This window comes from Trichomycterus rosablanca, chromosome 14 (assembly GCF_030014385.1).
Source record: "Trichomycterus rosablanca isolate fTriRos1 chromosome 14, fTriRos1.hap1, whole genome shotgun sequence".
Lineage (NCBI taxonomy): Eukaryota > Metazoa > Chordata > Actinopteri > Siluriformes > Trichomycteridae > Trichomycterus > Trichomycterus rosablanca.
In genome coordinates, this window is record NC_086001.1 from 9,168,992 (window position 1) to 9,184,968 (window position 15,977).

The 15,977-nt window shown below is 39.3% G+C and overlaps 1 protein-coding gene across 3 annotated transcripts in view; it reads left to right on the plus strand.

Moving 5' to 3' along the window:
* Window positions 1-15,977, plus strand: part of fbxw7 (F-box and WD repeat domain containing 7) — a 193,301-nt gene that overhangs the window by 156,059 nt on the left and 21,265 nt on the right. For 2 of the 3 annotated variants that reach the window (XM_063008328.1, XM_063008330.1), the window contains 2 exons: window positions 10,404-10,471; window positions 11,223-11,364. In XM_063008328.1, coding sequence (XP_062864398.1) covers window positions 10,404-10,471; window positions 11,223-11,364 — 210 coding nt within the window. Of the gene's footprint in view, window positions 1-10,397; window positions 10,472-11,222; window positions 11,365-15,977 lie in introns of all 3 variants that reach the window. The other variant, XM_063008329.1, reaches the window with a different exon arrangement.

Sequence of the window (15,977 nt, forward strand, 5' to 3'; positions counted from 1 at the left end):
CATTTGGATCATCTTGACTTTACAGCCTTTCAGCATCACTGCACCTGCACTCACTGGAGCTCCCCCTATACACCCCACACATTCAGCACACGTATATTTTTGTAGTAGTTTGAAGCACAAGAAGATTTCTAGTGTATAAGCAGTTATCATGGTTTCATTTACGAATACATACCAACATATAACATGTAACAAATGCCCCACCTTGTACCTAGGTTGTGGAACATGTCTACTTGAAATATACATGTTCACATGCTTGCATATGTGCTCCCATATGTATTCATGTGTTATGCACACTGTCAGTTCTGTACATCTCTGATTCTAGGCTCTGCTCTTCTATCAGATTGATGAGATTTAAGATTAATGATGGTCAGTCTTAACATTTCTTGACTTTACTGAAACCATCTGGCCATCAGCATCACTGCAACGGCTACTCATAGAGCTTCCATTACACCACCTCACACACATTCACACATGTACCAAATCTCTATTTTTCCACTTCTCGTCTTCTCGTCTCGCCTTGATCCAATTTGAAAATCTGAGTGTCAAATACAGACGTCCATACAGTAACCATGTGTAGATATATATATATATATATATATATATATATATATATATATATATATATATATATATATATATATATATATATATATATATATATATATATATAGAGAGAGAGAGAGAGAGAGAGAGAGAGAGAGAGAGAGAGAGAGAGAGAGAGAGAGAGAGAGAGCGCGCAGTCTTCCATGGATGGTCCTGGCTTATGTATATATGTGAAATATACATAAATATGAATATAAATAAATATGACGTCTGATTAACATCTGATTTAGCTCATGATCTAAATATCAAGCTGTCATTTCACCGTATCATTGTTTTAAGGGGAAATCTTGAAATTCTACAGGTCAATGCGCATCCATGATTGACACTTATAGTACCCGGTTAATGCCGCACCGTTTCTCTTTGATGAATCTCTTAAAGCAGTTTAAAGCTTCTCGCAAAAGCCCTTGTTTAGTTATCCTCTTTAGACTGGTTTGCTGCAATTGCTTTACTAATATGCTCACTATCCATTTTTGCTCCAGATGTGCTCATTTCACATGCATCAAAGTAGAATCTCATCCTGTATTTACATATTTTGACTTCTACAGAAAGCATATGGCCACCTGTTCTCACTAAAAGTCTCCCTACATCTCACACACACATTTGGAATAGAATGGAATGCTTTTATTTATCATATAGACATACATGTTTACACTACAAAGAAATCTGTTTTCAGTGTATCTTAGCTTGTTTGGTAGGTGGGGTCAGAGTGCAGGGTCAGCTGTTGTATGTAGCCGCTGGAGCTGTGAGGGTTAATTGTTTTGCTCAAGGGACCAACAATGATTAATACTGTCCTATGTATCATGGTCACTACAGTACTGGTGTAAAATGCTGGATCGGTATCTGATATGGTCTCCGTTCTAAATCATGCTCATAAATCATTTTTATTTAGAGAAACCCCTTATTGATCTAAAAATACAAAAATGCGTAGGGAACCCATAATGAGGGTAATTATGTAATCTAAACTCAAGGATGTATCACTTACATACTAAAATGTATTTGTGGTGCAAAGATCAAAATCTTAGTTACATTTGTACCCTTTGGCGAGGGGGTACTGATTTAAAAAAACAAACAACTGTAAGGTGTACACAAGGGGCTGCAGGGCACCGGCATCTGCACTATTAAACACATTATATTTCTATATGCTAGATATGCACCCATGCCAGGACAGCAACCCTGAACAGGATTAAATCAGTCAAGATTAATTAACGAAAATTCATATGAGATGGTCTTTAGATTTCATCAGCATCACTAAACCTGTGCTCACTAGAGCTCCCCTTCACACCCACCCACATTAAATACATGTTTATTACATGCTTATCAATTTTCATATTTCTATTTTATCGTATCGTTTTGTCCTATTAGGTTTCTGTATTCTCAGCCCTTTAAGCTGTCGGACATGCTTCATTCAGATTGTTTATCCAAGCAGAACTGAAGGAATATTGACCACTGAATGACTAATGAGTCTCGCCTCAAAACAATTTCCACCCAAACTGTGGCCTGATCTGTAAAGATTAGGGTAACAGAGTTGAGTGTGCTTTACGATTTGGAACGGTGTCCACAGTGACCTAAGCAGATTAATGTGGAGCCGGTGTCTGTCTTTCATTTAATGAGAGTGGAAAACGGTGATGAAGGAAGAATTAATTATTTTAATTTGATTTATGTGATTTTAAGTAGGACATTTAGGAAGAAGCTTGTGAAACATATACTTATTAATTTTTATTTGGATTATTATCATATTCTGTTTTACTGATTTAATTTGTTGGTTCCAGTGAAAATGGTGTAAAATACCTGATTAAAAAAATTATGACTACCTAAGAGAATCTTGAAGTTGCCAGATTCGGTTGTGGATACTCTGAAGCTCCTCTTATGCTCACAAAAGTATTGGCAATGTTTAATGCTAGTAGACGTATTTATGTTTGGGTTTGGTGATCATATGCCTAATTGACCAAATAAAATGCAAAAGGTGTGTATATACAGTGTATCACAAAAATGAGTACACCCCTCACATTTCTGCAGATATTTAAGTATATCTTTTCATGGGACAACACTGACAAAATGACACTTTGACACAATGAAAAGTAGTCTGTGTGCAGCTTATATAACAGTGTAAATTTATTCTTCCCTCAAAATAACTCAATATACAGCCATTAATGTCTAAACCACTGGCAACAAAAGTGAGTACACCCCTAAGAGACTACACCCCTAAATGTCCAAATTGAGCACTGCTTGTCATTTTCCCTCCAAAATGTCATGTGATTTGTTAGTGTTACTAGGTCTCAGGTGTGCATAGGGAGCAGCTGTGTTCAATTTAGTAGTACAGCTCTCACACTCTCTCATACTGGTCACTGAAAGTTCCAACATGGCACCTCATGGCAAAGAACTCTCTGAGGATCTTAAAAGACGAATTGTTGCGCTACATGAAGATGGCCAAGGCTACAAGAAGATTGCCAACACCCTGAAAGTGAGCTGCAGCACAGTGGCCAAGATCATCCAGCGTTTTAAAAGAGCAGGGTCCACTCAGAAAAGACCTCGCGTTGGTCGTCCAAAGAAGCTGAGTGCACGTGCTCAGCGTCACATCCAACTGCTGTCTTTGAAAGATAGGCGCAGGAGTGCTGTCAGCATTGCTGCAGAGATTGAAAAGGTGGGGGGTCAGCCTGTCAGTGCTCAGACCATACGCCGCACACTACATCAAATTGGTCTGCATGGCTGTCACCCCAGAAGGAAGCCTCTTCTGAAGTCTCTACACAAGAAAGCCCACAAACAGTTTGCTGAAGACATGTCAACAAAGGACATGGATTACTGGAACCATGTCCTATGGTCTGATGAGACCAAGATTAATTTGTTTGGTTCAGATGGTCTCAAGCATGTGTGGCGGCAATCAGGTGAGGAGTACAAAGATAAGTGTGTCATGCCTACAGTCAAGCATGGTGGTGGGAATGCCATGGTCTGGGGCTGCATGAGTGCAGCAGGTGTTGGGGAGTTACATTTCATTGAGGGACACATGAACTCCAATATGTACTGTGAAATACTGAAGCAGAGCATGATCCCCTCCCTCCAGAAACTGGGTCGCAGGGCAGTGTTCCAGCATGATAATGACCCCAAACACACCTCTAAGACGACCACTGCTTTATTGAAGAGGCTGAGGGTAAAGGTGATGGACTGGCCAAGCATGTCTCCAGACCTAAACCCAATAGAACATCTTTGGGGCATCCTCAAGCGGAAGGTGGAGGAGCGCAAAGTCTCGAATATCCGCCAGCTCCGTGATGTCGTCATGGAGGAGTGGAAAAGCATTCCAGTGGCAACCTGTGAAGCTCTGGTAAACTCCATGCCCAGGAGAGTTAAGGCAGTTCTGGGAAATAATGGTGGCCACACAAAATATTGACACTTCAGGAACTTTCACTAAGGGGTGTACTCACTTTTGTTGCCGGTGGTTTAGACATTAATGGCTGTATATTGAGTTATTTTGAGGGAAGAATAAATTTACACTGTTATATAAGCTGCACACAGACTACTTTTCATTGTGTCAAAGTGTCATTTTGTCAGTGTTGTCCCATGAAAAGATATACTTAAATATCTGCAGAAATGTGAGGGGTGTACTCACTTTTGTGATACACTGTATATATATATATACACCGATCAACCATAACATTAAAACCACCTCCTTGTTTCTACACTCCCTGTCCATTTTATCAGCTCCACTTACCATATAGAAGCACTTTGTAGTTCTACAATTACTGACTGTAGTCCATCTGTTTCTCTACATACTTTTTCAGCCTAGCTTTTGTCCTGTTCTTTAATGGTCAGGACCCCCACGGGACCACTACAGAGCAGGTATTATTTAGGTGGTGGATGATTCTCAGCACTGCACCACTGACATGGTGGTGGTGTGTTAGTGTGTGTTGTGCTGGTATGAGTGGATCAGACACAGCAGCGCTGCTGGAGTTTGTAAATACCATGTCCACTCACTGTCCACTCTATTAGACACTCCTACCTGGTTGGTCCACCTTGTAGATGTAAACTCAGAGACGATCACTCATCTATTGCTGCTGTTTGAGTTGGTCATCTTCTAGACCTTCATCAGTGGTCACAGGATGCTGCCTACGGGGCATTGGTAGCTGGATATGTTTTTGGTTGGTGGACTATTCTCAGTCCAGCTGTGACAGTGAGGTGTTTAAAAACTCCATCGGCATTACTGTGTCTGATGCGGTGCTGAGAATGACCCACCACCCAAATAATACCTGCTCTGTGGGGGTCCTGACTATCAAAAAACAGCATGAAAGGGGGCTAACAAAGCATGCAGAGAAACAGATGGACTACAGTCAGTAATTGTAGAACTACAAAGTGCTTCTATATGGTAAGTGGAGCTGATCAAATTGACAGTGAGTGTAGAAACAAGGAGGTGGTTTTAATGTTATGGCTGATCAGTGTAAATATGATTACGTTTGAAAACACCTCATGCGTGTATTTAAGTTGATAAGTGAATAAGAGTTGAAAATATCCGGTCCTTAAGGCATGCATGTGTTGTGCATATGTTGAAAGTTGGCCTGTGTGGTGAGAGAAATCTGCTGCTAACCACCACCACACATACCGTCATTCTTCTGACAGTTTCTTTACAGCTGGATGAAAGTGACTCGCAGAAGGATTGATGTGGCCGCCTCATGCCAAGCCACCCGGTTACCTTACATGTTAAACGTAAAGCTATTGAGTTCTGATTCTATGTGCTTGGTTATATACCTGGCTTTATTTTACTCTGAGCAAGAATGAATGAAATCTCAGACTGAAAGTGTGTGTTGGGTGGAGAGGAACTTGCACTGAAGCATGACTAATGTGGTTCTACAATAGGTCTCCTTGCATACTGTTCTTGGAATCCTACACACACCTACACCCTCAGGTGAAAATTTACCACACATACTCGCCTGATTTACTGAAGCAAGGTAGAATAGAAGTGGGGCAGGATTCTAAGCTTCTAAGTGGGTTCTAAGCTAAAGGATTTATAAAGTTTATATGAGTTCAGTGGGTAAGGTACTGGCTTAGTAATTAAAAGGTTGCCGGTTTAAGCATCGCCATGTTGAACTTGTTGGGCCCTGAGTAAGACCCTCAGTTGCTCAAATTGTATTGAGTCATAATTGTAAGTCGCTTTGGATAAAAGCATGTTCCAAATGCCACATTGTAAATAAAAGCATAGATTTTTTTGAAACTAGGTATTTACTTTATTGTGCTATTAGATTTATATCTCAGTACTTTGTGTTTTCTCGAGCGACGTGTGATGCCCCAGTACAGTTTGCTAAGAAGCAGCCCCATATCATGAACATACACCTACAACAGTATCTACATTTGTGCCTAATCAGATTAAAAAGCAGTTTTCCTCAAATGTATTTTCTTTTATTGATTGATGTTGCTAAAACACTTGAACTCGATAATTATGAGGGCTGTCCAAATACTTTTGGCCATGAAGTTCGTTGCTCGGCTTGCTGTTCACCACTAAGTCTGTTTAGAATGTAGCTAATACCTATGTGGATACTACCCATGTAGTATCTATATCAAAGCTGATACTGATACAGTTCTCTTAACCTCGCGAATAGTGAAGCAGACTCTCAGAAAGCAAGTGATACAAATCGAACCAGCCCTACCATCGCCAGGTTTCCACTTTTGGGCCCTTGATGATGAATAGTATACATGATCAGGCATAACATTATGACCACCTTCCTAATATTGTGTTGGTCCCCCTTCTGTTGCCAAAACAGCCCTGCAACTGTGATGCACTGCGTATTCTGACACCTTTCTATCAGAACCAGCATTAACTTCTTCAGCAATTTGAGCTACAGTGGCTCGTCTGTTGGATCGGACCACAGGACCAGCCTTCGCTCCCCACGTGCATCAATGAGCCTTGGCCGTCCATGACTTTGTCGCTGGTTTACCACTGTTCCTTTCTTGGACCACTTTTGATAGATACTGACCACTGCAGACTGGGAACACCCCACAAGAGCTGCAGTTTTGGAGATGCTCTGACCCAGTCGTCTAGGCATCACAATTTGGCCCTTGTCAAACTCACTCAAATCCTCACGCTCGCCCATTTTTCCTGCTTCTAACATCTACTTTGAGGATAACATGTTCACTTGCTGCCTAATATATCCCACCCACTAACAGGTGTCATGATGAAGAGATAATCATTGTTATTCACTTCACCTGTCAGTGGTCATAATGTTATGACTCGTCGGTGTATGTTAACAATTGTAAGTCGCTTTGGATAGAAGAATATAAATTAAATGCATCTGTATAACAACATCCCACATACAGATGTTTTAAGCACCCCAAATTCAAACACATTTTTCATACATATTAATTGACCTTGAATAATTTCAATCATGGCTCATGCCAGCGTTTTTTATACCCTCATTGCTTATTGTTGAGCATCACATTAAACGAAAATGAACCTCAGCTGAGCCTTATGGGATTTTGATTCATCATGTGCTAGCACTTTGTGACATTTGTTTGCTCGTAAGCTTTTTAGTTGAGATACAAACACAGCCGCTTTCAGAATCTTTGCAATGAAAAGTGCACCGTAGATGTTCCAGTCATACAAACACACCCTCCTGATGCACATGCCAAACCTTGTATCTAATCCGTTCAGAGAGAAACGCTCATGCCACTCATGTGAAGTCATGGGAGCAGAGTTTGGCATGTTGGGTGTACCCCGGTAATCATGTATGTATTTTCCCTGAGACTGCTATTCAAAATCTGCACTGGTTAACAAAAACAGTTATTTTAAAGCGATGTCTCAGGCTTTCTGTAGTTATTAGAGCTCCAGCGTTCAAGGAAGCCTGGAACTCATTAAACAGTTAAACACTGTCATAAATGAGTAATAAAAACATAAAAGTGGGTTAAATCTGTGTCGTATTTCTGTCTGGCTTAAATTATGTTTATATTCAGTGAATCCTCATGAACTGATTTCAGGACCCAGGATGCAGGTTTCTCAAACAGTACGTCAGTGAGCAAACCTTCCTAAAATAAACAGAATCGAGGACTAACCACTCTCTCCGCTTGTTACGTCGCCATGCTTTGAACACATGCTAGAAAACAAACCAGAAATGTTTAAAACGGCACATTTTTAGCTGGATTAAAAACAGATTGTGTGTGTGTGTGTCATGTGTTTGCTTTCCCTTCTGGCACTGAAATGCTTTTCCTGTTTTCATCTAATCCAAACATCATCAAAAGCCCAGAGTCCCTGTGATGACCCGTTTGTTGATGACCCAAAACTCTCTGACCCATACTATTTTTACTAAATGCACTCTGTTCACTAATAATTATTAGGACTGTCTTGATTGGATCCACAGACATTTCTGTAAAATATGCATCTAATGTTGACTGACACAACACACACACATCCACATGAACATAGGTTTAAAACTCAGATCTTATAGCACGTCATTGTTCGACCTTCATAGTTACAAACTTTGTGTCTGCTTGCTTACTGTTAAAATGTCAGGGTCAGACCCAAAGCTTTAGTATCTGAATTGGATTGGAAATTGAGACAATATTATTTTTTATTTATATTTTATTTATTTATTAGGATTTTAATATCATGTTTTACACTTTGGTTACATTCATGACAGGGCAGGTAGTTACTGGATACACAAGATTCATCAGTTCCTTTAATGTATCTCCAATTCACATCACTTGTATGTCTTTGTACTGTGGGAGGAAACCGGAGCTCCCGGAGGAAAGCCATGCAGACACGGGGAGAACATGCAAACTCTACCTGGGAATCAATCCCAGGACCTCCTTGCTGTGAGGCGACAGTGCTACCAACCAAGCCACCGTGCCGCCCCCAATAATAATAATAGTAATGGTAGTAGATGTGGCTTGGTGGGTAGCACTGTTGCCTCACAGCAATTAGTAATGATGATAATACTTTCCAATTAGTTTAAGTTGTTCAATATTATTTTTTTATATTATTTTTATAGTAAATAAATAGTGAACTTTATCTAACTGGATGTGAGCCTGTAAAGCAGTAGATCAGTATATATAGTATATTTTATATACTTCTATTAAAGTTGTTCCTATACCGCCCTTACAAAAGGGTCAAGCGTTAACTTAGACTGGCTTTAGGAATACAATACCAACTTCACATTTTAAGTGGACACCAAATCAGTATTGGGAATGCTGAACATAAGTAGAAGGTTCAGGAACATTCAGTCTAGAAAGTTACTGTTTGTAGAAAATGGCTATTACTCACTCCTGTTTAGCTAACCAACTTCTGCCACATACAATGCACAAAGCTGCTGTTGTTGGTGTGCTAGCGACCCGGTCTGTTATAAACACTGTACTAAACTAAAAATAGTTTTTATTTAAATGAGCTTGTTTGTGATGAGGACACTGAATCTTTGTTTCACAGTAGAGATGCTCCGTAACCAGGCACCAACTATTCGCTAGAAAGGGGGCCATCTCGGATCGTGCGTGTGTGTGTTCATGTGTGAAAGAGACAGGCTAAAGAAGGAGACCATTAAAGAAAAGGGCTACTCTATTTTTCTCTTAAAGCTGATATAAATCAACCTTTCACACCATCGAAGCAGCCATTGCTCATCCTGCTGTATGCTGGTATCTTTTTATATATCACGACTATAAAAAGTTTACTTCCCTGACCTAAAGTTTTTCTTTTAACCCTCAAAGTCTAAACCACCGGTCGTACTTTTAACTAGTAATGCTTTATTCATTCATTTTTCACCTAGGTAGCAATTAATGTTCCTCAAGGTGATGATCAGACATGTAACACAAAATCAGAAATGGATAAATCACAAACCTGGGTGCCTGGGATAAGCAGCTTTTAAATTCCAGGCTATCACTGAGTTCTTCATACTTTCTCAGAAGACTAAGGACTCAGTAAGCAGCTGCATGGGGCCATCATTTCTTCTCCTTGGTTACTCTGCTAAATGTTGCTTTGGAAAAGGTTTGTGTTTTTCTTGGTGCTGCAACAGACTCATTTAGGGAGTATTTTAGTCCCCAGCAGTGTTCGAGCTTTAATCTCGCAGTGAATCTGTTAACGTCCCAAATGAACATCTTTACATCCGCTTATTTATGATGTCATCATGTGCACCCTTGGTATGAGGCGTGAAAGGGATCCGGGTGAAGTTTGAATATAATCAGATCTGTGCATTACATAAACAGAGGTCAAGTGTTGGCTGGAACTAAATAACTCAACTAAATAAATCAACTATTATTTTAAAAGAATAATGAAAATAAATTAAAATCATTTATAAATGATTTAAGCAATGTCTAGGTTCTTTGTTTTACTGAATACAGTGTTCTATCCTTCATTCTTTGGTTCTGAAATGAGTTTTCTTTTCTACCAAAAGCCACTGTACATAAAGAATACTGCTGGATTTCTCCACAGATTTCTTTACATTTTGTTGCTTGATTTACTTATTTTAACTTGTGTTTGGTAATTGCTGTCATGTCTGTAACACCAATATCTGCTAAATGTAATTAAATAAAATGTAAATGTTCATGATCAGCCATCATTTTGTTTTTTAAGCATAGGTAAAGCTCACTTTAACTTGAGCTTGGTTGAGTCTTTCCACTTATTTTTAAACTTTGTATGTGTCCATTCTGTTGTCAGCATTCTAATTCACCCAATCACCTGCAGTTCCTCCAGTTATCAGACCAATTTTTTCCCATTTTATTAACAACTGTATTGAGTCTTTATCCGGTGTTTGCCTGTTTGTTTAGGGTTTTTGTTTGGTTGGGGTGTACTTGGTTTACAAACCTAGTAATCTTTTTTTTTCTTCTCTTTTGAGTTGCAGATGAAAAGGAAGTTGGACCATGGCCCAGAGGTTCGCCCTTTTCCTTCAGGCAAAAAGCCCTGTCCAAGGTGAGATTTAACTGGTTTAAGTGGAAAAACAATAAATGTACATTTATTAGGCACACTTTATCATAGAACTTGAAATACATTTTGAATATTTTTTAAAGAACCTAGAATTCTTTTGTTAATATTTTCATTTTTATTTTATTTTATTACCCGCTTTATGGTTAGGGGCGAGGCAGGTCAGGTTTTACCGGAAAACACTGGGCACAAGGGCACAGAAAAACCCTGTACACACCATTGAACCTGAATCTCAGCAGTGGTGGGCTAGCATAATAAACCTAAATAAAATTCTATAAGGAAATATTTTGAACATTTTTTTTAATTGTCAGCAAAATACAGTATATTTTATAGTTTCTTGAATTTTAGTAAATCCAGAATTCTTTCAGATAATTTTTATAAGATAAAAACTTTAGTAGCAAAGTTGGAACATCATCAGATCTTCATCCACAAGCTTCATTTAAGAATCTAAAACTTAATACATATCAAGAGAGCTGAACTTTATTTTGGATCTTTAGCTAAAAGCTCCATCCAGCAACTTCATTCAAGAATCTACGACTGCAAATACAGAATTTTATCAAAGAACTTTTAACTTCATTAAAAACACAATCTGAATACAAGAAGTCAAACATTCCCCAGAGAAATTCCCCAGCAAATAATTTTAGCTTATTATAAAAAAACATCTTCAGGTTTTAAAGTCCAGTCACCTTGAGTTCCCACTACCAGACAAAGCTAATATTTCTCCTACTTTGGCTTTCAGTCCAACTGGTTTGGTACCGTATCCATCCACCCCCACTACATTTGGCGACTTGAGGGCGGCTAATTGTCAGGGCCAACAGAGACGCCGCATCACCTTAATCCAACCTCCAACAGGCTTACAGGAATGGCTCCGAACCTTTCAGGTACGTAACCAATTTTTTCCTTTGATACAATTAAAAACAAGTCAGTCAACATTTTTAAAGCCATCTGAATTTGCCTCAGCATTATTGATATTGATATATTAATAATAAAATGCAAAGTAATAATTTATTGCAAGCAGGGCCATATTGTCCAACCTTACTGTCTGACCTTAAATGCTTTTTTGGCTGAATATTATAACAATGGGTACTTTAAAGTTCTTTCCAGGAGAGAGAAGGGTGGAAGAGCAGGTGATAGTTAAGTGATAGTTAAAGTGTACATGGACTGCTGGGCATGCTTTGCTAGTATAGATTAGCGCTGCAGCGTACATCATGGTTAAGCATAATGTTGGTTTACCATTTAATGATTAAACTAACATTTCTCTGGAATGCTCGGAACATCTGGAAGATAGCTTCAGCGTAAATTAGCAGGCTGAGCTTCTGTTCATTCATGCAGAATAATCACCTGAAACTCTTTTGCTGCAGGCCTGATAATTACCTTCTTACTTAACAGTTTCTACACCATGGACTTAGAGTAAAAGCCTGCAGGCTGAGATTAGCTTGTTGTCCTGACTAGCTGAGTGTAGTGCTGCAGGTGTCACACTCAAATAGTTCACATGGCTTTTCGTTTTTTCTCACCACTTTCTAATACCCTAATGCCCACCCCACTAATGTAAGCTTTAAAAACACCTGATTCAGCAAGTCCAAGCATCTGGTTGTTTTGTTGACAGTAATTAGACTTCTTTAGGACTTATGTATTAGCAGTGGCCTTACTGGCTTAAAGCTACAATCACCTGCCTTTAATAACCCTTTTTTGTTAAAAAGTGGAATTATTTAACCAAAGTGTTGACTTGGGTTGAGGTAGCTTAGTGGTTCAGGTAGTGGCCTGCCTTGTAATCTGAAGGTTGGTGGTTCAAACCTCACCACATTCAAGTTGCCACAGTTGGGCCCATGAGCAAAGCTCCTAATCTTTAATTGCATGCATTGTATTCGTTTACACTTGTAAGTCGCCACTCCTGAATGCTGTAAATGTAAATGACTGTATTTTTATTATGCAGCAATAATCAATAGTGCCATCATAAGCAAATATCCATTTATAAAAGTAAAAAAAAAAAAGGGGGGGGCTGGTATTCACCAATTTATAATGGTATACAGCACAAGTAAATGTTCTCATGCAAACTGCACCTGTTTCTATTTATTTATGTTATCGTTTTATGTTGCTATTGGTTAACCCTGCCTTAAATACCTTTCAGTACACTTAATTTAATAGTTTGCTCTTAATAAGTTCAAGGAAGCACAGTCATGCATAACATGCTTTTAAACCACTGATTACAAAGGTAGTATGCAGCATCAACAGAACAATGAGGGGAGCGCTATCTACCCTCTTTCATGCTAAGGAGCTTACAGAAACCCTACACTGGGTAACTTAATATGACAAAAAAAAAACAAAAAAAAAAACTTTTAGAACTCCTGGGGCACAGATAGTCGGCACCCAAATTAAGAATCAACAGATTTACATTTTCAGCATTTAGCAGATGCCTTTATCCAAAGCGACTTACAGTACAGTATACAATCTGATCAATTGAGGGTTAAGGGCCTTGCTCAAGGGCCCAACAGCAGCAACCTGGCAGTGGTGAGGCTTGAACCAGTGACCTTTTGATTACTAGTCCAGTACCCTAACCACTAGGCTACGGCTTGCCCAGATGATGGAGCACATGCTTTCTCTTGTACTACTCAATACAGTGGGGTCAAAAAGTATTTAGTCAGCCACTGATTGTGCAGGTTCTCCTACTTAGAAAGATGAGAGAGGTCTGTAATTTTCATCATAGGTACACTTCAACTATGAGAGACAAAATGAGAAAAAAAAAATCCAGGAAATCACATTGTAGGATTTTTAAAGAATTTATTTGTAAATTATGGTGGAAAATAAGTAAGCAAGATTTCTGGCTGTAACTTCTTCTTTAAGAAGCTCTTCTGTCCTCCACTTGTTACCTGTATTAATGGCACCTGTTTGACCTCGTTATCTGTATAAAAGACACCTGTCCACAGCCTCAAACAGTCAGACTCCAAACTCAACCTTGGCCAAGACCAAAGAGCTGTCGAAGGACACAAGGAAGAAAATTGTAGACCTGCACCAGGCTGGGAAGAGTGAATCTACAATAGGCAAGCAGGTTGGTGTGAATAAATCAACTGTGGGAACAATTGTAAGAAAATGGAAGACATACAAGACCATTGATAATCTCCCCTGGGGTCAAGATCTCATCCCGTGGGGTCAAAATGATCATGAGAACGGTGAGCAAAAATCCCAGAACTACACGGAGGGACCTGATGAATGACCTGCAGAGAGCTGGGACCAAAGTAACAAAGGCTACCATCAGTAACACACTACGCCGAGAGGGACTCAAATCCTGCGGTGCCAGGTGTGTCCCCCTGCTTAAGCCAGTACATGTCCAGGCCCGTCTGAAGTTTGCCAGAGAGCATATGGATGATCCAGAAGAGGATTGGGAGAATATCATGTGGAACTTTTTGGTAAAAACTCAACTCGTCGTGTTTGGAGGAAGAAGAAAAACCCAAGAACACCATACCTACTGTGAAGCATGGGGGTGGAAACATCATGCTTTGGGGCTGTTTTTCTGCAAAGGGGACAGGACGACTGATCCGTGTTAAGGGAAGAATGAACGGGGCCATGTATCGTGAGATTTTAAGCCAAAACCTCCTTCCATCAGTGAGAGCATTGAAGATGGAACGTGGCTGGGTCTTCCAGCATGACAATGATCCCAAACACACCGCTCGGGCAACGAAGGAGTGGCTCCGTAAAAAGCATTTCAAGGTCCTGGAGTGGACTAGCCAGTCTCCAGACCTCAACCCCATAGAAAATTTGTGGAGTCCGTGTTGCCCAGCGACAGCCCCAAAACATCACTGCTCTAGAGGAGATCTGCATGGAGGAATGGGCCAAAATACCAGCTACAGTGTGTGCAAACCTGGTGAAGACTTACAGGAAACGTTTGACCTCTGTCATTGCCAACAAAGGTCATGTTACAAAGTATTGAGTTGAACTTTTGTTATTGACCAAATACTTATTTTCCACCATAATTTACAAATAAATTCTTTAAAAATCCTACAATGTGATTTCCTGGATTTTTTTTTCTCATTTTGTCTCTCATAGTTGAAGTGTACCTATGATGAAAATTACAGACCTCTCTCATCTTTCTAAGTAGGAGAACCTGCACAATCAGTGGCTGACTAAATACTTTTTGGCCCCACTGTACATTGATTATTCAATAGGATTATTAGTTTTGGATCTATACATTGTATGACTGATCACTGGCACTTGTCTTATGTATTTACCACTACATAAGGCAATGAAGGGGTTTATTAGGGCTAAAAATCCACCCATGTTCTTTGAACCACCTATCAAAGCCCCAGGTGTCTGTCACATATTTTCATTCGACCTCTAGGCAACGTTGAACACAGCCAACATGAGTCATTAGACAGGCGTGAATAATTCAGTAACATTGTTTGACCTGTTCTCACACCTCATTCTTTTCAAGTCTGAACTTCTCACTTATTTGACACAGGACCAAAACGTCTGAGATGTTCATTCATTAATGATTAAAAACGAATCCTGTATTGTCATTGATTCGGAAATCTTCTATTTATTCTATTGTTTAGCTGTCACCATTGTTTTGCTAGTAATGTTGTGGTTTGCTTGGTTTTGTTAGCTTATAGAGCTTTGGTAATACTTATAAACTGTATGTGGTTAAAAGTGAAATTGAGGCAGACTGTTGGGGTGGAACAGAAGTCAGAAATGCAAAAGCATTGTGGTTTAATGGGACAGGATGACAAAAGCAGATACAATACATCATTTCAGAAGTGCCTTAACTTTAAATAATGGCACAATTTTTTAATTTTTCTTTTAATCACCCAGAGAATCAGATTTTATAGACAAGTGATCTGATAGCCATCGATGCTAGACCTGCTAGATATGCTGAAATCCCAAATCTAAATAAAGTACCACCCAGTGTACACACAGTTTATCATTTACTTTATACATTACACCCATCACTGGTCACAAATGATCTCTAGCTGGGACTTTTACTGCTGAAATACACATATTTTCCTGAGAATCAAGCTGTACAGTTGCTAAAGGTCAGGACAACTTACCAGTTCATGGGGTTGGCAGGGTTGGCAGTAGTAACCGGAGCAGCATGATTAAGACTCATTCATTAGCAAAGCATTCCTGGATATATATATTTTTATTGTAACTTTTTAGCCCAGCCCTGATTGCTGTGTAGTGTTATGCAATAGCATTTTGAAAAGATATGCTGCTGACATGCCTGAACATGTCTCAGAAAAACCTTGTGTGCCCAGGCTAGCCTTTATTCTACTTTGTATGGTAGCTGTTGCTGTAAGACTAGCAGGTGGCAGGGTTGGCTTTAAGTAAATCCTAAAAACTAAATTATTACTATTAAATTATTACTTTTAAATGAAATAATTATAGTCATGTGCATTTTTAACATTGTAAGCATTAAGGATTGTGGTGAAGTGCAGATCATGTGGGTTCACGTTGGTTTTATGACTAGCAGAGTAAATGTAACCAAGCCACATTCTTACTGATT